This window comes from Lissotriton vulgaris, unplaced genomic scaffold (genome assembly GCF_964263255.1).
Source record: "Lissotriton vulgaris unplaced genomic scaffold, aLisVul1.2 SCAFFOLD_2822, whole genome shotgun sequence".
In the NCBI taxonomy this organism is placed as follows: Eukaryota; Metazoa; Chordata; class Amphibia; order Caudata; family Salamandridae; genus Lissotriton; species Lissotriton vulgaris.
The window spans coordinates 124,868-147,644 of record NW_028242765.1 but is presented as its reverse complement, the minus strand read 5'-3'; the positions used below and the strand labels follow the sequence as shown (position 1 = coordinate 147,644).

General features: G+C 49.0%; 1 protein-coding gene across 1 annotated transcript in view; it reads left to right on the top strand.

Annotated features, from left to right (window-relative positions):
- LOC147668850 (protein mono-ADP-ribosyltransferase PARP14-like) overlaps positions 1–22,777 on the top strand; it is a 253,350-nt gene that overhangs the window by 154,707 nt on the left and 75,866 nt on the right. Inside the window, exon 3 of the mRNA XM_086948398.1 lies at positions 15,603–15,777. Within this exon, the coding sequence (XP_086804524.1) occupies positions 15,603–15,777 (175 nt within the window). The remainder of the gene's footprint in view (positions 1–15,602; positions 15,778–22,777) is intronic.

Here is a 22,777-nt window from a genome sequence, read left to right as displayed (position 1 = left end):
GGTAAGTTCGCAATTTGCGAAAGTGTACAAAACCCTCGCGAACTGGCAGAAACACGGGCGAACACAAAAAAAAAAAAAATCCGCAAATTCGCGGGAATTCGCGGATTTTGCGGATTGCGAATCCGCAAATCCGCAAAATTCGCGAACGCGAGATCCGCAAAATTCGCTCATGCTTAATAGGGGCCCAGTAAGGGGCACTCCCACAGGACATGAGTGAGTGTCCCGACCTGTCCACATTCTCTCCAACATGTCTGGGGAATGTTATGATTCATTTCGTGCAATCTTGCGGGGGTGTAGTACCAGTAGGTGGAAATTTTTGTGAGTGTTTCGGTGAGCCCTGTGTGGTAGGCGGAGTGTCGCGCCCGGTAGGAGATGCGTTCCCAGTCAGTGTGTCCCAGCTGTCTACCAAGTTCCCGTTCCCAGCGTTCACGACCAGGTTTATAGATGTGGGACGAGGGGGGTTGCAGGAGCTTATATAGATCCGAGATGAGCTTGGCGTCCGAAGAGCGTGTCACCAGCCATCGTTCGTAAGGCGTAAGTTTCCGATCAGCCAGTTCTCGCACCTGCGGTTGGAGCGCCCAGTGACGCACCTGCATATACCGCAAGCGTTCCGTTTCAGGTAGATCAAAGTCCCGTCGGAGGTCCTGGAAGGGAGTGGCCCCTTCCGGGCCATACATATGGAACAAAGCAGAGCATCGAGCCGTGCGCCAGCGCACAAACGCTCCAGGCTCCATACCGGGCCCGAAGTCCGGGTTGTCTACTATCGGGGTGAACGGCGACGGAAAGGTGGTAAGCTCGTGTTTGCCATTCACCGCATCCCATATCTGCAGCGGGACCCTTGTGACAAAGGAAGCGTATAGGTTGGGTGGGCGGTGGGGCCTACGCAAGAATGGTACCTCCTGCAGTGGTCGACCTGCCACTGCCTGGTCCTGGAATAACCAGTGTTTGTCGGACTCCCACCTACTCCACTCCACCAGGTGTCGGAGCTGCGCTGCTTGAAAATATTTGGTCAGGTCCGGTATGCCTAGGCCACCGGATTCAGGCGCCAGCGTGGAGAGAGCCCTCTTAAGCCTGGGTTTGCGGCCCTGCCATACAAAGCGAGCGATATCCGCCTGGACCTGTCGGATCCACCCTTTGGGAGGCTGAAGTGGAAGGGCTCGGAAGAGATATAAGACTTGTGGGAGGAGGGTCATTTTCACCGCTGCTATCCTGCCAAGCAGTGACCGCATTCCCTTATCCCACCGGGCGAGTTCTTCCTTGACTTTCTTGCCCATAGCCGCGTAGTTGGCCGACACCATAGCAGGAAGGGAGGGCGCCAGGAGGATGCCCAGGTAAGGCACCAAGTCCTTAGACCAGCTCAAGGGAAAAAGCCTCTGTAAGTCAGATTTCGTCGTGGGAGACAGTGAGATGTCAAGGGCCGCCGACTTCCCCAAGTTCATCTTGAAACCTGCTACCCTGGTGAAGCTATCCAATTCAGCGATGCACGCGGGGAGGGAACGACCTGGGTCATCTAACGTCAGGATGACATCGTCCGCGTAAAGACTAAGAGTGTGCACGAACCCCCCCATCCGAATGCCTGTCACTGCCAGGTTGGTACGAACCCGCTGAGCGAATGGCTCCATGTTACGGGCGAATAGAAGTGGTGACAGTGGGCACCCCTGCCGGGTACCCCGCCCTATCATGAAGTTCCTAGAACTGCAGCCGTTCACTCTCACCACAGAAGAAGGGGATCTGTAGCAATTGAATATGAAATTGCAAAACTTCTCCCCCACGCCTATCTTACACAGCACCTTTTCAAGGTACGGCCAGTGTACCCGATCGAACGCCTTCTCCGCGTCGATGGAAAGCAGCATACGTTCACCAGGGACTCTGGAGGCCTTCTCCAGTAAGTGGACCACCCGTTTGGTGTGATCTACCGTCTGCCGACCAGGAATGAATCCCGCCTGGTCCGGATCGATAAGCCCCGGCATGTGCAGTGCCAACCGAGCCGCGAGAATCCCCGTATACAGCTTAAGGTCCGTGTTCAGAAGTGAAATCGGCCTATAGGATCCACATTCAGCCCGGTTTTTGCCAGGTTTGGGGATCACCGACACCGTCGCCAGAAGCAGGTCCTGGGGAATAGCCCCAGGCTCCGAAAACGAATTGAAGAGGCGCGTCATGATCGCCGCCAACTCCTGGCAGAACGTCTTGTAAAAGAGGGGGGTGTAGCCATCGGGTCCCGGGGCTTTTCCAAGTTTGAGGCGGGAAATCGCCGAGATCACCTCCTCGGGTCTAATGTCTCGTTCCAAGTACTGAGCCTGGTCCGAGGTTAGGGAGGGAAGAGCGACCGTATCCAGATAGTCATCCTCCTCCTGCGCCGAGGGGGCCTGCCCCGTGTAGAGGTCGGCATAGTATCGGCGGAACCCGTCCGCGATCTGGTCATCCTCCGTGACCGTCCCCCCGCCAGGAACAGACAACTCTTTCACCCGGTGTCTCTGGTGTTGCACGCGAAGTTTGATCGCAAGAAGACGGCCGCATCTATCCCCCCCGGTATAGTATTTATGCTTCAGGCGCAACGCCGCGTATTCCGCTCTGTCCATATCTAGCGCGGACAGGAGTTTCCTGGCGGCTTTAAGTTGTCGCCAGACTCTGGGCGCCCCCGTTCTCTGGTGCACCTGTTCCAATTCCCTCACTTTACTCGTAAGCTCCTCCCGTTTCGCCTGGCGCTCCTTGTTCTCAGCTGCGGAGATCGCGATGAACTCGCCCCGAAGCACCGCCTTCAGGGCCGCCCATTGCGTCGCCCGGGTGGTGTCCTCGTTATCGTTTTTACGCTGATATTCAGCCAAGGAGTCACGTATACTCTTGATCACCGATTGCCTGTGGAGCAGTGTGTCCCTAAGGCGCCAGACCCCTCGTGAGGGGGAGACAGGAGGCAATCGAAAAATGCCCACCACCGGCGCATGATCCGACAAGGAAAGCACCCCCACTTCAGAGGCCGAGGCCAGCTCACAGACCGGGCCCGACACCAGCAGGTGATCCAGCCTCGCGTAGGATCTATGGGCGTGGGAATAGTAGGAGTACGTCCTCGTCGTGGGGTGGAGCCGTCGCCACAAATCGTGCAGATCAAGGTCTTCCATACGGGACCTAAGCGCTTGTGAGAATTCGCCCGCCTGTGAGCGTCTCTGAGTCGACCTATCTAAGGGTGCATCGAAAACCATATTCAGGTCTCCCCCCAAGATGATATGTCTATCAGGGGTGGTCGTTACCTCCTCTAGGGCCTGAAGCAGAAACCGTTCCTGTCGGTCGTTGGGGCTGTAGATCGTGCCTATAGTGAACACTAGGCCACCCATTCTGACCCTGTAAGCCAAGAGCCTCCCCCTCTGTTCGGCCACTTTGTGAAGGATCTCCCCCTTGAACCTCCCAGACACTAGAATAGCAACCCCTGCTGTTTTAGACATGTCAGAAGAGAAGAGCTGTGTGGGGAACTTCGGTGTGCGCATCCTGTGGCAATCTTTGGCCAAGAGGTGAGTTTCCTGTAAGAGACAGATGTCTGCCTGGGCGTTATCAAGAAGGGACAGCACAGCCCTGCGTTTAACAGGGTTATTCAACCCTTTCACATTTAAGGTTAAAATCTTAAGGGCCATCATTGAAGTGTATACATGCAGAGCAAACCCAAGCCGGTCAGACTGTTCAGGGAAGGACCAGCGACCAACAATACAGGTGAGCGGCACTCAGTGAAATCAAGCAATACTATAGCACAGTACGGTCTCCCAATCCCACCCCAACCCACTCTAGCAGCTTCCCCCCCCAAACTCAGGTCCCCCCCACCCCCTCCCGCGTCACCCAACACCCCGAACCCCCAACAACAACTCCCGCACCCTCCCCCAACAAACCAAGTCTCCCCAACTTCAGGCTGTCCCTCCCCGTGTCCCAGGAGTCCACCAGCCAGTGGCCCCTCGTCCCCCCCTCCTCACTCCTCCCACCCTTACCACACAACCCTACATTCAACCCCATTGTCCCAGTCCGGTCCCTAGTGGACAAGGCCGTGGAAAGTTTGCAAAGTGGACGTCCAGCCACAACCCACTCTCCTTCGCCACTCCCGTCCCCGGAACCCTCGCACCTGTGTTGATGACAAGGCTATGTCGATCGCCCCCCGGAGTCTGGTTAGGCCGTTAAGGCCACTTCTTCGGCTGCCGTCTCCCTGGTCACTTCCTGGAGCGCACTGTCCATCCCCGCTCGGATCGTGGGCGAGTCGGGTCGCAAAGGCTGGGAGGGAGAACGCCGCCTCCGGATCGACTGCCAGCCATCCCTGGTGCTACGTCGGCGGTCGGATGTGGGAGTCTCTCCTTCAGTTGCTGTAAGGCCCAGCACCTCGCAAACATCCTGCAGGGACCGCAGCTGGTGCAGTCTCCCGTTCCATCGGAAAATAAGTCTGAAGGGGTGGCCCCAGGAGTATTGCGTGTCATGTTCCCGTAGGAAGTCCGTAGCAAGTTTTACGCCTCTGCAAAGTGATGGTGGATAAGTCTTGAAAGAGGGCCACCTGTTGCCCCCGAAATGATAGGGGCTGCTTTCTGCGAGCTTCTCGAAGGATCCGCTCCTTCAGGGGGAAATCCGGGAGGAAGGCCAGAATGTCCGGCGGAGGTGCCGAGGCTCTTCGGGGGGGGCCCACTCTATGCGCCCTGTCGATCCTCACTGGGAAGTCTCCGGGCTCCCCCAGGATATCACGGAACAGGTCCATCAGATAGGCGGTCACATCCTCTCCCTCCTCTTTAGAGGGGACACCCCGCACACGAATGTTATTGCGCCTGGACCTGTTTTCAAGGTCCTCATTGTACGTCTGGAGGTCGATGTGCTGCTCCCTGAGCCGCAGGACCTCCTGCTGTAGGTGGACAATCTCCTCATCTCTGGAATGGCCGGCTTCCTCCACCGAGGCCACCCTGTCCCCCAACGAGTCGACTTCCCTGCGCACCTCGCGGACCTCTCCAGCCACCTCCTGCTTCAGCGCCTGGAAGTCTTCCCTGAGGGTGCCAAATAACGACTCCAGAAAGGATCTGGTCACTGGGGGCTCCCCACCCTCCGCACCCCGGGAGCTTGATGGGGGACCAGTGCTTGTCTGGCCCCTGTCCTGGCGAGGGGTCCCTCGGCTCAACATCTCAGGAAGGGTGCGGTCCCCCTTCTTACCCCCCTTGGAGCCCGACATTTGCAGTGCGTGGGCGCGCAGTGGCTCCGAAGGCGCCTCCTGAGGGCAGACCGGTAGGGCAGCACACAGTCCGAGTGTCCCAGGCGTGCTCAGTAAGCGCAGCTTCTGTGACCAAGGTACGCCAACGGGTCACCCGGGCAGGCCGTAGGGAGGGAAGCGTGCTGCAGGACTCAGGGGGTAGGCAATGTCCGTTTGCGCTGCACCAGCGGCCTGAGAAATCCCCGGGGAGCGGATTTCTGCCTCGGGCTCACCTCCAAGTCACCTCACCTCCGTCTTCGCCCACGTTGGTCTGCAGGCCGCGCCACCCGGCGGGTCAGCCAGAGATGCCCAGGGCCGCACCCACGAGGCCCGCGCCGTCCAGGGCCACACGTACGCTCGGTCCTATCACTGCGTAGCCGTGCTGGAAGTTCAAGGAGGCCCAGGGGAGCAGGGCCTCAGGACCAGTCCGGGCACCACGTATGGGCAGTCGGCCTCCACCAGAGGGCCGGCGGCAGGGGCCGAGCAGGGCCAAAAGCAATCCCGCGCCGCTGGGGACTGTCAGTGCAGCACCCGATCCGGTACAGGCCCCGCAGCTCCTGGGAGGGGGCGGGTCCGGGAGGTCGTGCAGCGTCTCCGGCCTAGCTAGGCCTCCGGATCCCCGGGCTGTCGTAGGCCCCTCTCGCCGGCTCCTCCCCACGCTGGTCCCGCCGGGCTGCCGGACCCACCCGACCTCACGTCCTCTCACGGCGCCAGCAGCGTCGTTCACCCGGGTCTGGGTGCCGCCCAGTGCCTCCCGCTGCTGCGCCGCCGCTGCGATCGGGGGTCCCCGGCAGATGTAGGGCGGCGGGTTCCCGGGCCTCCGTCACCTCTCGAATCCCGATCGTCGCTCAGCGAAGGCTACCGGCCCAGCGACGGATTCAGAGCGCCCAGCGGGGTCCCCAACATCGGCAGGCTCCCTTCTCGCTCAATCCGGGGGAGATCAGCGACGTGGAGGCAGTGCAGAGCCTCGGGGACACCGGAGCTCACGGAGAGTGCGTCCTCCTAGCTCGCCATCTCGGCCACGCCCGAGTCCTCTCACATTAAAGGTGAGAACTTTAAGTGAAGGTGGTGCCATCTTATAACGAGATATGGATTAAGACAGCAGAACTACCAGGGTGCCTGAATGCTAGCGCAGGAATAAAGACCTTGTGGTGCACTCTGGACCGGGCTTTCCCCAGAAATAAAGCACAGCAAGAGGGATAGGTAAAGCGAAGAAATAGAAAAGACCCATGGGAGTTGAAAAAGCAAAAACAAAGCACAACTGGTGCCAAAAAGGGAAAAATAAAGCATCTGTGAGTTCAATCATTAGTCTGTCATCCCAGGATGAGCAGTGATAAAGTCTTGTAAGGCACAGCAGTTGCCCGGCTGAGCAGAATAAAGAGGTCATGAGTTCGGCCAATAGGTCAACATCTAAGGATGAGCAGAAAGGGAGTCTTAGGGCTTGTTATGTGACCAAAGGGAGCCTCCAGCCCCGAAACCTTTGAAGTGGAATGCATCATGGCAGCCGGGGTCAGTTATGAGTTCGCCGTCTTGGCTAGGGCGTCCGGTAGCGCTGTGGGGGTGGCCTGTTGCTCCTGTTTGACAACTAGCGGGTCTGGTCACCGAATGCGTTGTTGATTGGGTTGCCGCCTCCACCTGGAACGGCCGTCGCTGGAGCCTTGGTCCGAGCGCTCTCCCTCGTCAGTGTCCTCCGGAGAAGGAATTCCCCCAAGCTTGCACGCCTCAGACAGGGTACGGGGTTGGAACAGGATCCCATTCTGCCAGAAGACCAGACGGAACAGATGCCCCCAGGAATAGGAGATGTTACGCTGGAGAAGGACCTCCGTAATAGGCCTGAAGGACCCGTGTTTTTGGAGTGTAATGGCGGGGAGATCTTGGTAGAGGGCCAGCTGCTGACTGCGGAAAGTTATCGGCTGAAGCAAGCGGGCTTTACAGAGGATCTCTCCCTTGGTACGGAAATCCTGCACGCACATCAAAATGTCTGCTGGTGGGGCGTCGCTGATCTGTGATCTGTTGGGGCCAACCCTGTGTGCTCTGTCCAGTTTGAGATCAAAGTCGGTGGGTTGCCCAAGGCGTAGTTGAAAAGGTCACAAATGTATTCGAGATCAATCAATCAATCAATCAATCATTTGTAAAGCGCACTACATACCCGCGAGGGTCTCTAGGCGCTGGGGGGTTGGGGGGCGCTACTGATCGAACAGCCAGGTCTTGAGTATCCTCCTGAAGGTCAGCAGGTCTTGGGTCTGTCGTAGGCTCAGTGGGAGGGTGTTCCATATCTTGGTGGCGAGGTGGGAGAAGGGTCTCCCACCGGTGTTTGTTCTTCGGATGCGCATGATGGTGGCGAGTGAGAGGTCGGCAGAGCGTAGCTGGCGGTTGGGGATGTAGAATGAGAGCCGTCTGTTGAGGTGAATGCCGGTCTTGTGGAGTGCCTTGTGTGCGTGGGTGAGGAGCTTGAAGGATATCCTCTTGTTGAAGGGGAGCCAGTGCAGGTTTCTCAGGTGGGGGTGATGTGGCCGTAGCGTGGTACGTCGAGGATCAGTTGTCAGAGCTGATGTCCCCGCTGCAAAATGGTGGCGGTGTACTGCAGCAGTAGAGGAGGAGACGATGGGGCCCGCCGCAGCGGGCCTCCAGGTCGGCGCTGCACGCCGAGGCCGAGATGCCTCCCGAGGGCTTGCTCCGCCTGCGGCCAGTCTCGGATGCTCTCTGGGGCGCTCCTCTGGCTGATTATGCTCCATGGGCCCGCCGTCCTTCCACTGCAAGATGGCGGCCGCAGCTGAGTCTCGGGACACAACGGGCCCCAGCATCTTGGAATTGCAGGGTACCGATGCCTGCCGGGGGTCGAAAGCTCTCTGTGCTTGTACCGGCATTGCCGGCAGCCTCGAGTGTTCTCCGCCTCCGCGGCCGGGGCCGGTAGGTCGCTGTGTCTGTAGACGGCAGTCTTCGCTTTGTTGTCCGTCAACTACTGCCAAAAATCAGATCCAAGCTTCGGGGGGAGTCCCGGGGGCTCACCCTAAATCAGCCCGTGCTGCAGTGACCATGGCCCAGTGTCTGCGATTCCAGCTTCGCAGTCGCGCCAGCACCGCAGGTTGCCGCGGCAATCTCCTCGCTCTCAAGGCCGATATCTCTGCCATCAAAGCCTGGGGAGATGCTGGATTCAGGCCACTGGGTGCAGCGCCACACTCTCGGCCATAGGTCAGCGCCCTCCGGTAAGTTTCGGGGCACAAGCTGGTGCTAGAGTTCGGCTGGTGAAGGAGAGGAGGCAAAACACTTTCTATCTCTCCGCCATCTTGCCACGCCCCGGAGTGTCCAGTTTATGCCATTTAAACATTAGGTATCTCAATTTAGGCCAGCCTTTTCGATTGGTTTTACTATATAGGGTGCAGCAATGTATAAGAGGGACCAAAAGATCCTGCAATAGCTTTTTCTACCTATTTCATGCATGCGTACTGGTTTTGGTCACTCAACATTGAAAGGACAAGAGGATGTCAAGGGTGTGCCCCCTTTGAACCTTACTTGTAAGTATGGGAAACGGCAAACACCATTGTGTTATACAGTCTGACTCTGTGTGCTGACATTCACACCAGTCAGTAGAGTGGAAAATATAATGATACAGTCCTCTAAGTGTTTTGGGTGTTAATCTTTGATTATGCCGTTCTACTTTTAGGTGAGCATCCAGTCATCCCCTAGAAACACAAGCCATATCAATTTTATGATGACTATCGGTTTCCCTCCATCAAAGTCAAGTTTTAATAGTTGTTGCTTGAGGGGTCATTTATTGCTCTGGGCAGCCACATCTCATGCAGATGACCTGCTATTTGGAATGAATTCTTTCTTTTGGTCTCTGAATTGGGAGCATCAGGAACTTGGCAACCTCCCTATCCCAGTCACAAAGGTTAGAAACCTTGGAGTCTGTTTTGATAGCAAACTGTCCTTCGAGGGCCAGATCAATCACATTAACTCTGCCTCATTTTTGTACATTTAAATTGCTTAGAAAAGTTCTCCTCTTCATTCCATCCGAACTGCACAAAGTTGTGGTGTCTTCTTTCATTGTATCAAAACTAGATAATTGTAACACTCATTTAAGAACATCCAGAAGAGATTTTGTAGTATCCTGCATATTATACTGTAAGGTGTTTTACCAGCCCTGCTGTGCCAGTGCCTGTGCTCTGTCTCATTAGAATGTTGGAGTCTGATGATGCCTCAGAATGTTGGGACTGAGTGAGGCAGTGACAGTTGGTCATGGGCTGAGCAGCTGACAGGCAGCTCCTGGTGGGGCTCTGATCTACCACATATCTACATGATGTCCTGTACCTTACAACCTGTTGTCTTTACAAATAAAGCATCCTGAAATACAATCTTCCTGAGTGGACCTCCTTCACTACATATTTTGGCGACGAGGTGACGAAGAACCTACAACTACAGCTACAGCTACAAGCAAATCTCAGGTACCTGATTTAAAAGTGGACCTGGAGATGGCGCAAAAAAAAAAAAATGAAACTACAGTGGCAACTACCACAATTTACAGAAGAAGAGGTAACCACAAGAAAGAATCAACTAGGAAGAAGAAAAAAGCGTTTTCTAAACAGTACAATGAAGACATCTGTAAGGAAGCAACAAGAACTTCAAAGAAAAGAAAAAGAAGACAACAAGAAACAAGTAAGCACAAAACACTACGCCTGTTTGCCCCACCAGTGGCCTCACCACCGGCCAGCCCTAGCCCAGGCATGTAGTGCGGATCAACATTACTTACTTTGGACTTTCTCTCTACAACCTATGATTCCTGACATCAAGCCTTCAACCTACAGCTTGAAAATTATTTTGTCTCAGAAGAAAACCATAAACATGGAACCTGGCATTACTATCCATTCAAATGACACAGTGCTGATGCAAGCTGTTCGTACAATATTTTAGAAATGACTGTAGTATCAGGCTGAAACCTACCTTCCTCAAGAGATCGTATTTTCTTTACAAGTGAGGGCATTGAAAATTCTTTGAAACTACATTTGGATTACATTTAAATCTGTCCATTTGGTGCCTAGTGGAGCGAGTAAGCTGTTTCTGTACTGTACAAACCCTTTTTAATATGCGGGCATCCGAAGACATTAAGCACCATGGTAATACTATCCTGTTTACAAAAACAGGAAGATTGGCTTTTCCTCACAACCTTTCACCCCAGTATCAGAGTGGTGACGAATCCAGCCTACATGAGTGTGTTTGGCGCTGGCTTTATTCCTGTCATTTCAGTGCCTCGGTGTCTGGTGAAGAGCAAGTGCACTTAGCCAAATTGTGTTCTGCGGTCTTCCTGCTGCCTACAAATCTGCTGTATACTAAGTGAGAGAAAACGTTTAAGGTAATTTACACTTTTGACTCTGTTCATGTCGTTCTCAAGAAAGGATTGCCTACAGCTGTCTGTGATGTAGTTCACCATTGGTGGTTCATGAGGGGTTAATTTTCGCCGTCCTCTCATTCAAGAAAATGCTTTGTGTGACTTTCATTCCTCATCACTTGAAAGTTGTAGTGTTTAGCGCTTAAAGTTGGATTCTCTGGCAGTTAAACCGCTGCTTTACGCTTTGGAATTCTAACGATTTAACTGTGGCACCTTGCGCAAGATTACCTGAATTCCTTGTCGCGTGGAGCCTCTGAGTCATCGTCATTGTTGATAGGCAGTTTTCAAAGCTGCTGAAGGACACTTTGGAACCCATACGAGAGGAGAGCCACTCGGCACTGCTTACCACAGCGTGCCCCCATCAGAATTGCAGCAGAGTTATTTCCTGTTGTTTTACATGCAGCACATAATCACCGGAGTTTCGAGTTCCCAGAGTAAACCTCGTTTATTTTTATTTTTATCATTCCCAGCTAACCATGGATGTGGAATCACACCGGGGACATCGTGGAAATGAAGTGAAGAAGATGCTTGGCGCAATTCTTCACGTCTCGTCCTGCAGCTTGACGATTTCTTTAATAGTGCCTTTTATGTGCCTCCCTGTTTTTTGTGATGGGGTGAAATACTCTGTTACGCTACGGAGCTCTTTCAATTTGAAGCTCCAGATGCTTTTATTCATTTTTCTGCCCCATGCTGGAAACTTAAATCCCCAGAGGAAAGTGTATTCATGCAGACATGCGTCTATATAGCCCTTATAAGCATCTCACATCTATGAATCCCTTAACTGTCAGTTTTCAGAGACACTTTCACCCTATCTGGATAGAGGCAAGTCTTAATTTTTTTACAAAGATGGGATTTGACATTTATTTGAACTGGCAGTCCACGTGGTTGTTATTTTTCAAGATTTGCTGTATGCTATCTCTTCTAGTTTGTTCACTTACAAATGTTGGTTTGTGTCACAGTATCACAGTGATACACACACCTATTTTAAAAAAAAATAGTTTAAATTGTTTAGTGAAACATGATGGCATATTATCTTTCATTCCTGACATAATGTGTTTAGGAATTTTGAGCACACATTTTTAGGGTTCTATTTTCATTTAACGTGTGTATACTACACACTTTTCAATTCCCTACATAGGGAGGACTTAGTGCTTATTTTCAGGTATTATAGTACTATATTTTACACCCTACATAGGGATGGGAATGGGTACTAGCCCCATTAGCCCACATATATGTGCCTGTTCACATTATTTTACCCTACACTGGGATGGGAATGGGTTCTAGCCCCATTTGCCCATATACGTGCCTACACAGGCCATTCACGGTTTTCACCCTCACAAAGGGCACAGTTACATACTGTCTTTACCCTCACACAGGGATGGGAATGGGTATTAGCCCCATTAGCCCACATATATGTGCCTGTTCACATTATTTTACCCTACACAGGGATGGGAATGGGTACTAGCCCCATTTACCCATATACATTTGCCTACATAGGTTACAATTTTTACCCTACAAAGGGATAGGAATGGGTTATAGCCCCATTTGCCCATATACATTTGCCTACATAGGTTACAATTTTTACCCTACAAAGGGATGGGAATGGGTTATAGCCCCATTTGCCCATATACATTTGCCTACATATGTTTACAATTTTACCCTATAAAGGGATGGGAATGGGTTATAGCCCCATTTGCCCATATACATTTGCCTACTTAGGTAACATACAACTTTTAGCCTTACAAGGGCACTGTAGCTAGGGTCACAGCCCTTTCTACTTTTACACGAGTATCCTCACACAGGGAACAGTGTTATGGGTTACAGTCCCATGTATATTTACATTTCACCCTCACACAGGGCTTATTATGGGTTACAGTCTCATTTACATTTAAATTTTTACTCTTACACAGGGCATATGATGGGTCATAGTCCCATTTGAATTTTCACCCTCACACAGGGTGTGTTATGGGTTACATTTTCATTTAGGTTTATATGGTCACCCTACAATGGGCTTCACATGGGTTTCAGTCCCATTTACAATGCTCCTCACATTCTTGCAGAGGAGTAGAGGACGGTCATGGTTGTAGTCCCTCTGACTGTTATTGTCTATTTACATTTTGTAATTTTGCTGTTTTAAATAACGCAATACTACACTTACGTCGTATTTATTATGTTTATTAGAAACAGAGGGAAGTTGTAGTCATACTGTATGTATCTACTTTGCCTTTTCTCTGTTTTTCTATTCGTCCAGCTTTCCTCGTGGTGTCATTCTCTTTGTCATCCCTGGTTTCTGGATCTACACTTCTTGTTGTCGTCTTTTATCTCCAGCCTTCCTTTGTTCCTATTTTGATTCTTTTCTTTCCTGTTCTGGAGGAAACCTGTTACCCTACTTTCCTGTGTCTGTGTGTAGGCTGGTGTTCATTCTCCGTTGTGCCTTGTACTTTCTTCCCTTCCTGCCTGCCTGGCCAGTTGGTGCGTTTGGGGATTGGTCCTTGGTGTGTGTGAGTTCTTCTGCCCCATGTTGTTTCCTTTTTCTGATTACTCGTTTTTCCCTCATCTTTTCTATGTCTGTGAGTCGGTTTTATCTCTATCGGTTTCCGCTTTACTCTTCTCTTCCTCCTCCTCATTTTCTTCCACCCGTCTCTTCACGCTGCTTTGCTTACACCTTTCTTTGTCGTTGTTTCTGTTTCCTCTGCTATTCTTCCTTGTTATCTCCTCCTTGGTTCTCTCTCACCAGTTGTTATTCACGTATTGGTTTAATGCTTCTGTTTGAACGAAAGGGGATATGTAGTATCCTGCATATTATACTGTAAGGTGTTTTACCAGCCCTGCTCTGCCAGTGCCTGTGCTGTCTCATTAGAATGTTGGAGTCTGATGATGCCTCAGAATGTTGGGACTGAGTGAGGCAGTGACAGTTGGTCATGGGCTGAGCAGCTTACAGGCAGCTCCTGGTGGGGCTCTGATCTACCACATATCTACATGATGTCCTGTACCTTACAACCTGTTGTCTTTACGAATAAAGCATCCTGAAATACAATCTTCCTGAGTGGACCTCCTTCACTACATATTTCTTAATAATCTACAAACCCTTCAGAATGCGGTGGCCCGGCTGTTGCTGGGGATCTCTAAGCACAACTCTGCATTGCCACCCTAGTCCAACTTCATTGGCTTCTAATTAGGAAGTGCATCAATTTCATGGCATTATTTATTGCCTTCAAGTCTTTGCACAATATAGGCCCTAAATATCTCCAACAAATTCCTGCTTTATATTTCAGTTACACAAAAAACAAGGGAACCCTACCCACTAAGGAACCAGGGTACATATTTTATATAAAAAAACAGTGGTTCCAGTGGAACGATAACAGTATATTCGATGAATACAGAACAATGTCTAATAATAGTATGAAGGTTACCGAGGATGTAGGAAGGAAAAGCAAAACTCATAACACCAATTGAATACCATCATTTGTTATTTTTACGAAAATTCAAAAAGTGTACAAATATTTACATATTGCAATTTACATATACCAATGTGAAGACTTTTGAGAAGGAGTCCCAAGTGTAAAGTGTGAACCGAAAGAGTGGTTTAAGCACACATTAGGGTGACAGCAAGGGACAGTTATGTACACGTTTTCAACAGGGGTATATTTACAATGGAATGGGAAAACGACCATATAAACAATCTTCAATAATATATACAATGACTATTGAATTCATAGACATTGATTAGTAGGTTCATTCCCAATGAGCGTCGACGGCGTTGCGACCCTTTACAGGATGGAGGGTCTCATCAGGACAGGGACGGTGTGGGACATCTGTGGGGGTGAGAAAGGGAAAGTGAGCTCCATGTGTAGGAAGGTGATTTTACAAAAAGGACTGTATGTGAAGGGCCTGGTACCTGTAAGGATTCAATCAAGGGCTCCGTGGTGGAGTAGGTGCCAACAATGCGTGAAAAGGAAGAAGATAAACGTACTCACAATGAACCCAGCCGGGTACTTGGTAAAGGGGAACAAAATGAACAAGGATGTGGTCACAGTCATTGTATATATTATTGAAGATTGTTTATATGGTCGTTTTCCCATTCCCTTGTAAATATACCCCTGTTGAAACCGTGTACATAACTGTCACTTGCTGTCACCTTAATGTGTGCTTAAACCACTCTTTCGGTTCACACTTGGGACTCCTTCTCAAAAGTCTTCACATTGGTATATGTTAATTGCAATATGTAAATATTTGTACACTTTTTGAATTTTCGTAAAAATAACAAATGATGCTATTCAATTGGTGTTATTAGTTTTGTTTTTCCTTCCTACATCCTCGGTAACCTTCATACTATTATTAGACATTGTTCTGTATTCATCGAATATACTGTTATCGTGACTCTGAGCCCACAGAATAGTCCTGTTTGAATTATGACCTACAGACAATGATGTGCAAGACACAAGTTTTTAAATGGATGAGGTAGGACGGTCAAGAATGTAATTTTAGAATCTGTTAGCAGGAGCAAAGGAAGAAATCAATTTAAAGACCTGTAACTTTTTACTGTAAGAATTGAATGGAATTGAATTTTGTTGGCTAGATACTGTGCGAAAACTATGCAGCTGGAAGAGTTAGCATATTGGTAGATAGATTTTGAGTATTTTATTAGAAAATGTCATGCAGTATGTTTCTACATGTTACTGAAACTGCATTGCAAACGGGAATTGATTCTGTAGTGCAGAAAATATTGGTAACAGTTATTGATTTGCATGCACTCACACCTAAGGCTTTTTTTGCGTTAACAAGGTCATACAGTTTCTTCCTAGAATTGCCAAATCATTGGGCTCGTGAGAGCAATGGCAAGAGATAACTTTCACTTAGTAGGATTCAAAAGGTTATAGGCCTATAGTCTATTAAATTCATTTTCAGCAATGTGGGAAGTAAAGTAATGTTTTTCACATTTATTTTGCTGATAGAAGTCATTGCTTCAGTTCATGTTCGTGTCCTGGGAAAAGAGACTAAGTAAATCTTTTTTTGTAGATTGAAAGAATCCAGAATGTTTTCCTGTGGAAAAATTACATGATCAAGAAATTGAGCATCGATGATAAGAATGGCAGCCAAAATAACGAAAGGCTACTTTTTCATGGGACAGCTCAAGCCCACCTGACCACAATTCTTAAAAATGGATTCAATCGAAGTTTCGCTGGAATGAATGGTACAGTATATGCTGTTTTGTTGTAGAAATGATCAACAACAAAGGAAATGCCAATACTGATTCTTATTCAGTCATTTTCTTTGGTACTTTTAAATAAAATGTCCAGATTAGTAAGTTCTACTGTAGATTGTGTCAGCGAAATGAACGTCTGGGAAAAATTACACCCCTCTTCACTCATTTAGTCATAGTGCATCTTTTGTTTTTAACTTTCTTTATTGAATTTATAGCACAATACATACAATTTTATCTTCAGAATGATATCCATGATGCAAACATCACAGAACATCAATAAAAGGCAAAGAGAAACATTACACATGTTGAGGGGCTTTTCACCGTAGCAGTGGGTCTTTACTGCAAGGTGCTGCATGGCAAGACCACAGGTGTGCAGGGAGGGTGATGGTGATCCAGTGTTGTGCTGCAGATAAAGACAGAAAGTACCCATATGTCCCTGAGTTGAGCAGTGGGATGGGCCGTCTCAGCATATTATTCCGACATGTCCTGACTGTAAGCATCATCTCGTAACCCCCCCTCAAAGACAGCACCCTCCTCTGCATCCACCTCACAGCCACGCACCTTTTGGTTAGTACAAGTACAATTGGGACAAGGTGGCGGTACAAGAGGGGTAAGTTTGAAGTATCTCCTTGTAGAAGCATCTGAGCTTGTCCAGTGTACTAGCCAGGAATGTAGAGTATAGTTATGATAATGAGTGCCCTGTTTCATCCTTTCTTATGTATGTCATAAGAAGTTGCATGTCGGGCAATGGAGCAGGGTACATGGAGAGGCTAGTCCTGGTTGCCAATTAGAGCCTGAGATAGCGGTGGGACAACACACAGAGCAGGCACAGAAACCATTATATGAGATAAAAGCATTGTTTTCGAATAGGGCCCTAGTGGTGTATATATCTGCCTGCCACAGTAGCCTTTTAAACACCTTCTCGCCGGTAGGAGGTAGTAGGGGATTATCAGCCACCAGCAGCACCAAAGAGTAGGGAATATCATGATGCAGTTTCCGGAATAGCTTCCACCATGCCTGGCTCATCAAGGCATGCACATCCATGTCCTGCCTTGTCACTAAAGGTGGCGTGCCTATACGACCCAGCAAAGAGGGTGGTCGTGCTAGTTCTTGCTCAATGCTAACGTGCTTATGAATGTACTTAGTTCAATATGTCAGGTAGTGAGCCTGCACCCGAGCGCCATTCTGTATAGGCTGCATCATCACTTCCGAACTTATCCGGGGTAGTCCCCCACGCCATATCAATCAGGAGAGAGTCTGATGAAATTGCTGGTAAAAGTAATGCTGGAGATATACAGGGATATTTGCGAACAGGTATAAGAGCTATCACCATCTTTGTTAAGGAGATCCTCCCAAGGATGGGATAAAGGAAGTTGAATTCACCTCCCAATGCTCGCTTTAATTTTGTTTGAGGGCAGTTCTATAATTACTGTGGATCAAATAATCAAAATCCCTACTGACTCAGACCCCAAGGTATCATACCCTATCAGGGCGCCATCATAAAGAATGTTTCAATGTTGGCTCTGCACAGGCATCATTCAAAGGGAACACCTCTGATTTTGACCAATTAATTGGTAACCCAGAGAATCCCCCAAATCAATAGGTGCCAGGTTGACCTCTTGTTCTTGTATGTACAGTATGACATAGTCAGCGTGCAGTGTGAATATTAGCAACGTACTGCCAAGCGGCAATCTATGATGCAAATGCAACTCTTGTATGAAGTAAGCCAATGGCTCTATAGCCAGTGCGGGGATAAGGGGGGGGCACCCCATTAAGGTGCTACTGCTGATCACAAACGAGTTCAAGTGCAGAGTGTTAACACAAACTCTCGCAGTTGGAGTTGTGTATCAAAATCCACAAGGCACCTGTCTCATGAAAGACCAGTCAAGTCAATCGAATGATTTCTCTGTATCTAAAATGGCAGCGACTGAGGGAAGCTGGCGATCCACATTATGTAATATAGCCATTAAGGAACAAAGATTGAATGAATTAGAGCATTGTGGGATGAAGCCCGACTGATCAGGCAATACTAAAAATTGCATTAATGGTTGTAGTCTCAGTGAGGCGATTTTAGCAGAGATTTTGTTAATTGCTTTTACCAGTGACAAGGGGCGATAGGAGGAACACTCAGTGGGATCGTTATTGGGTTTGAACAATAGTGTAATGCTCGCCTCTTTTGTAGATTGTGGGAGACTCCGTGAGTTAAAGGCTGCAGTATCCATATCGAGGTTTTGGGGCCAGCAAATCTCAATATCTTATAGAGTAATTGGAGAGTTCAATAGTTCATTAGCGTCACCATCTATCCTTATAAGTGTCACCTGGTCAAGGGAGGTGGACAGATATGCTGGATCCGCTTGCGATTTTTGAACATATAAACTCGAGAACTCATTCAGTTTAGTAGTAGGGTCGGCAGTAATGCCCTTCCTCTGGCAAGTAATGCTGGTGATCCCTTCGCCTCCCCTGTCACACTTGGGGATCCAGGCGAGAACTCTGCCTGGTCTTATCACCCATACAATATTCCCCTCACACTGGCACGTCAGTCCAGGTATAGTATTTCGTGTTCTACCTCTTCCCTAAATTCCTTCAGTGTGTTCTGTAGTTATGCTAAATGCGACTCATCCTTGGCTAAGGTGTTTCTGTTTTCTAGGCTCTTGAGTTGCGTTTCTAGCAGTGATAGGTGTCTAAGTGTGGATTTAAGGACTCCAGAGCTTGGGAGATGCATATTCCACAGGCAAATTCTTTGAAGGCCTCGCAGACCATATCTATACTTAACGCAGAGTTTCAGTTAAGTTGGAAATACTGCCAAGATAGCATTCCTAAATTCATTGCGAAAGACTTGGATCTTGCACTTCTGTTCCTTTCATCTGCCAATAGTAGAACCTTGAAGAGGGTCTTGGCAGGTTGGGGGTGAGCTTCATTGAGGGTGTACGAGGGAGTATGACCACATCACATGCCTGTTGCAGTAGTATGTCCAAAAGTAGCCACATATCTAGCTAGAAAAGAAGCAGTGTACTGGGGAGTGGAAGGTGTATTCAGGTAGCGTAGGAAGTAGCAGTCAGCAGGCATCAACTAGACCATATACCTGTATGATGTGTAGGAGGGTGAGACTTGCTCGAAAGTCCTGCAGCAAAGGCACTTTTGAACTATCCAGTGACAAGGGGAAAGTGAAGTTAAAATCTCCTAGCCAAATGGTTGGCTACTACCTGTATTTCATATAGAGCTGCAATACGTCATTGAAAAAATCCAAGTCATCACTATTTGGGCCAGAGATGTTGACGAGCAGGATAAGGGGTCACCCATCCAGCACGCTGGCCACTGCCACCGTCCTGCCAGCAGAAACCGTTTAGCTTTCTACTAGTGAAAAATGAACTGTCTTCCATATGAGAGGAAGCACCCCACGAGAATAGATGGAGTAGGTGGCTAAAATAGTGATGAGTGCCCCGTGACAAGGCAAAAGCCGGACAAGCTATTGGTGAGCAGTGTGTCTCCTGGAGTAAAGCAACTCTAAGTTTTATGCTGGTTCAAGCGCCAATGCCAGTCTGGTCTTGCAAGGATTGTTCAATCCCATAACATTCCATGTTAAGAAGTTAACTATTGATGCATGGATCAAGTGTAGTGGAGTTGCTCAGTGATCAGTGTTGCGCCTCCATAAAGCCCTGGTTGGTGTACCAATGTAAAGTTATGGTGTCACTGTGTCTCTGTATATGCCTGTACCTTGTGATAACTGGGTAGAACAGAGTTCAATAAAGTAAACACTCCACACCCCTACCAATCCCAATTGTTGCGAATCTCGAGTCTGCATGTAGATGAATACAAATACTAAACAAGCTAAACTGCAGGGCCAAATAATTCAGGGGTAAATGGTGCACTTCACATGTGGGGGCGCCTGGAGAGCACAGCAGAGACCCCACTGATGCTACAATATGTCAGATAGTAGTATATATAAATCCATACACTTGAAAGTGGAAAGAAACTGAGGCAGTGTCAAACTGTTCAATAGCTGCATTCAGAGCTCGCACTTAAGACAGCCTGTCTCATTCATGCAAAATACCACACACTATACTACTGTACCTCGTTGTAGTTTCATAGACATCAGCAGCATACAAGGCAAGTTTGGTGAAACAAATTATAGATCGTTACAAAGCCCTATATCATTGTCGCAGAAGGCAGTGGCGCACTGCTGCCAGCTTCCCCCAGTGGCTGCTGGGCTAGACCAGACAGAGGAACCTTCTTGCCGTGGAATATATAAAAAAAAAAATCCAGGGCGACGTAGGAGTGAAAAAGAAATGCATTTTCCCTTTCTATTACAGGCACAACTTGGCTGGGAATAGCATGGAATACTTAATGGACCCACTACGAAGGATCTTCTGGACTTTCATGGACGAACACCGAGCATCATATACTATTGATGTGAAATCAGGGTAGAAAGAGAGACTAGAATCCTCATACGACAGCTCAGGTTGTCTCTTTTAAGTTTCAATATAAGATCCCTATCACTTTACTTCAACAGGCATGTGATGATGGGGCATGGGTTTAGACCAGGTTTAGGTTGGGGGGCTAGCGTGCAATATGCCCTCTCAACAATCAAGGTGTTGGAGAACCTATCACAGTCAAATGGGACTCCCAGCAGTTCCTCAACAAATTGATCTACATTATTGCCAGTAGCTGATTCAGGGACTCCCATTATCTGCACAATATTTGTCAGTGACCTGCCATCTAGATCTTTGTTATTAGCTTTAATTACCTTCAGCTCTATTAAGGCAGACGTCAGTCGCGCTCCATTTCATGGTTTGTGTCATCTAGGTCAGAGATATGGGTGTCAGCTTGTGTTACCCAGAGTCTTGGTAGTCAACTCGTCGGAAACTATTGAGGTGGGCAGATAGCTTGTCCATCCTGCCATCAATATATTTTAAACTTTCTTTAATGAACAGTACAGCCACATTGGCACCCTCTAGTTCCGAACTATTGGGGGATTGCTGCTCTTATGGCATAGTGGATTTGCACTTATTAAAGTGCAGTTTGGCATGCCGTTGGTTGGACTTGCTCATGATGTAGGAGATACAAGCAAAACAGACACAAGAGCAAACCCTGAGCTGTCCACCAATTACTTCCAGCTAGGGCATCTAATCAAGGGTACGCCACAGGACAAGGTCTAAGAGGTGGATGACCAGTACAACCAAGCGAGTTCACAAAGGAGCTATAATTCACCGGCTGGAACTGAAAACAGCGAAGGGGAGAACAGGGCAGCCAGTATAGAAGACAAGGCCACACCATGGACAAAAATATCTGCTCAAACAACGGTAAATCCCACCTCCTTTCCCCAGGCACAGATCTTCAGTTGCCCTGATGGCATTCCACAGCAACTGGCTTTCACCACACATCAATAAATATACACCACGCCACTGGGGGAGTCATGTGGCTCCAAGTCCTGGTCCCCCAAGGACTGCATGCAGCAGTGGCTCCACATCAGTGGGCAGAGCACTGTACAGCAGTGGGCACATGTCAGTGGGTAGGGAAAAGAGCTCTCTAAGATACCAAGATGTTAGGAAGCTGACCGCTCAGGAGGCCAAAGTGTATTGGGGGCCCATGCCAAGCCCCACCACAGTCACCCACAAGGCTCACAAGACAACTACTGTGTAAGCAGCTGGTCCCCCAGCAGCTGTACAGGCTCCTCCAGTCCAAGCCCCCAAATAGTAGGGGCATCACATCACAGACAGCCAGCAGCAGGTTATTTACTTAATATGGCAGCCAGACACACGACAGGTGAAAGGCCCCAACAAACCCTGACCGCAAAGTCTTGCAACCCACAACACAACCACCACACCCGTGTCGGGACCAGTGAACTACCAGTAGCCAACCGGGCATGAGGAAATCAACACCACTTTCTCACCCGCTGCACCAGATTCCCATTGAGCCTACGCTCCAGCTGCGCAATCCTGGATAACCAGGGGAACAGGCCGCACCCTCGCCCCAGAGTTTGCCCCAGTGAGCATGGTTGAATCTCACCTCCTACCCATCCGCTGCGAGTATCAGGCCTCGTGCCGCAGTGTTGACCCGCCTACCCAACAGCGTCCCAGAGGTGTGCCGCTGTGAAAGACTTTGATGCATCATATTTTCACTCAGCTGTAGGTGCTCCCTTATCAGGTGGCCACCTTAGTCATCAGCCCTCTCCACTCATAACACATCTTAAGAAACTGAAAGTAAAATGGTAAATCTGTAACCGAATATTAAAAACAATTGTACCTAGGTTCTCTGTACTTTACCACTAGGTCAGTTCCATACTTTTTAAACACTAGCAAGGGTCAGAACCTGTTTAGCTTTACCATTACTACTGCTCCGATTTGCAGCACTTGACCGTTCCTAAGTCTTATTTCACACGCCACGTCAATTGGCAAAAAAACGGTTACCCCGATGTTAAAGATATACAACTGGAAATGGCAGCCACTTTTTACATACGGTTATGGGTGTTTAGGACTGTAGAGATGTTGGTGTAATCCAGGCAGAGAATAGATTCTGCCGCTGACTATTAGGAGTTTCCCTTCGATAACGCATTTTTCTGTGCACCAGGAGTTATGCATGGAGTACGTGCAAGATACTATCTGGAAGAAACACATAGTGCTAGATTCCTTACCTTAGAATATCCCCAGGCGTCAGGCTGGATCTGGAAAGTTTTTTGTCAGATGTACCCGGGCTCGTCGGTAGGTGGCGTCATGCGGCTCCGCGTCCGTCGTCGGCGTTGTGATCGCCGGGAGGACGCCGCCGCCAGTACTTAGACGCCACCCACTCACGCTGACGTCAGTTCTTTCTTTTTCCGCGCCAGCAAGCGCAGATCCGGGAAGAGCTTGTACCCCCAGTCATTTTTTGACTGAGTTTTTTTTAGGGTTTTTGTCTCCTATTGTTCTTGAGTGTTCGACTCCTGGTGTCGTAAGAACTGTATCACAACCTGTCAAACCATTCCAGTGCAGAAACAGGCACAACAGAGAAAAAC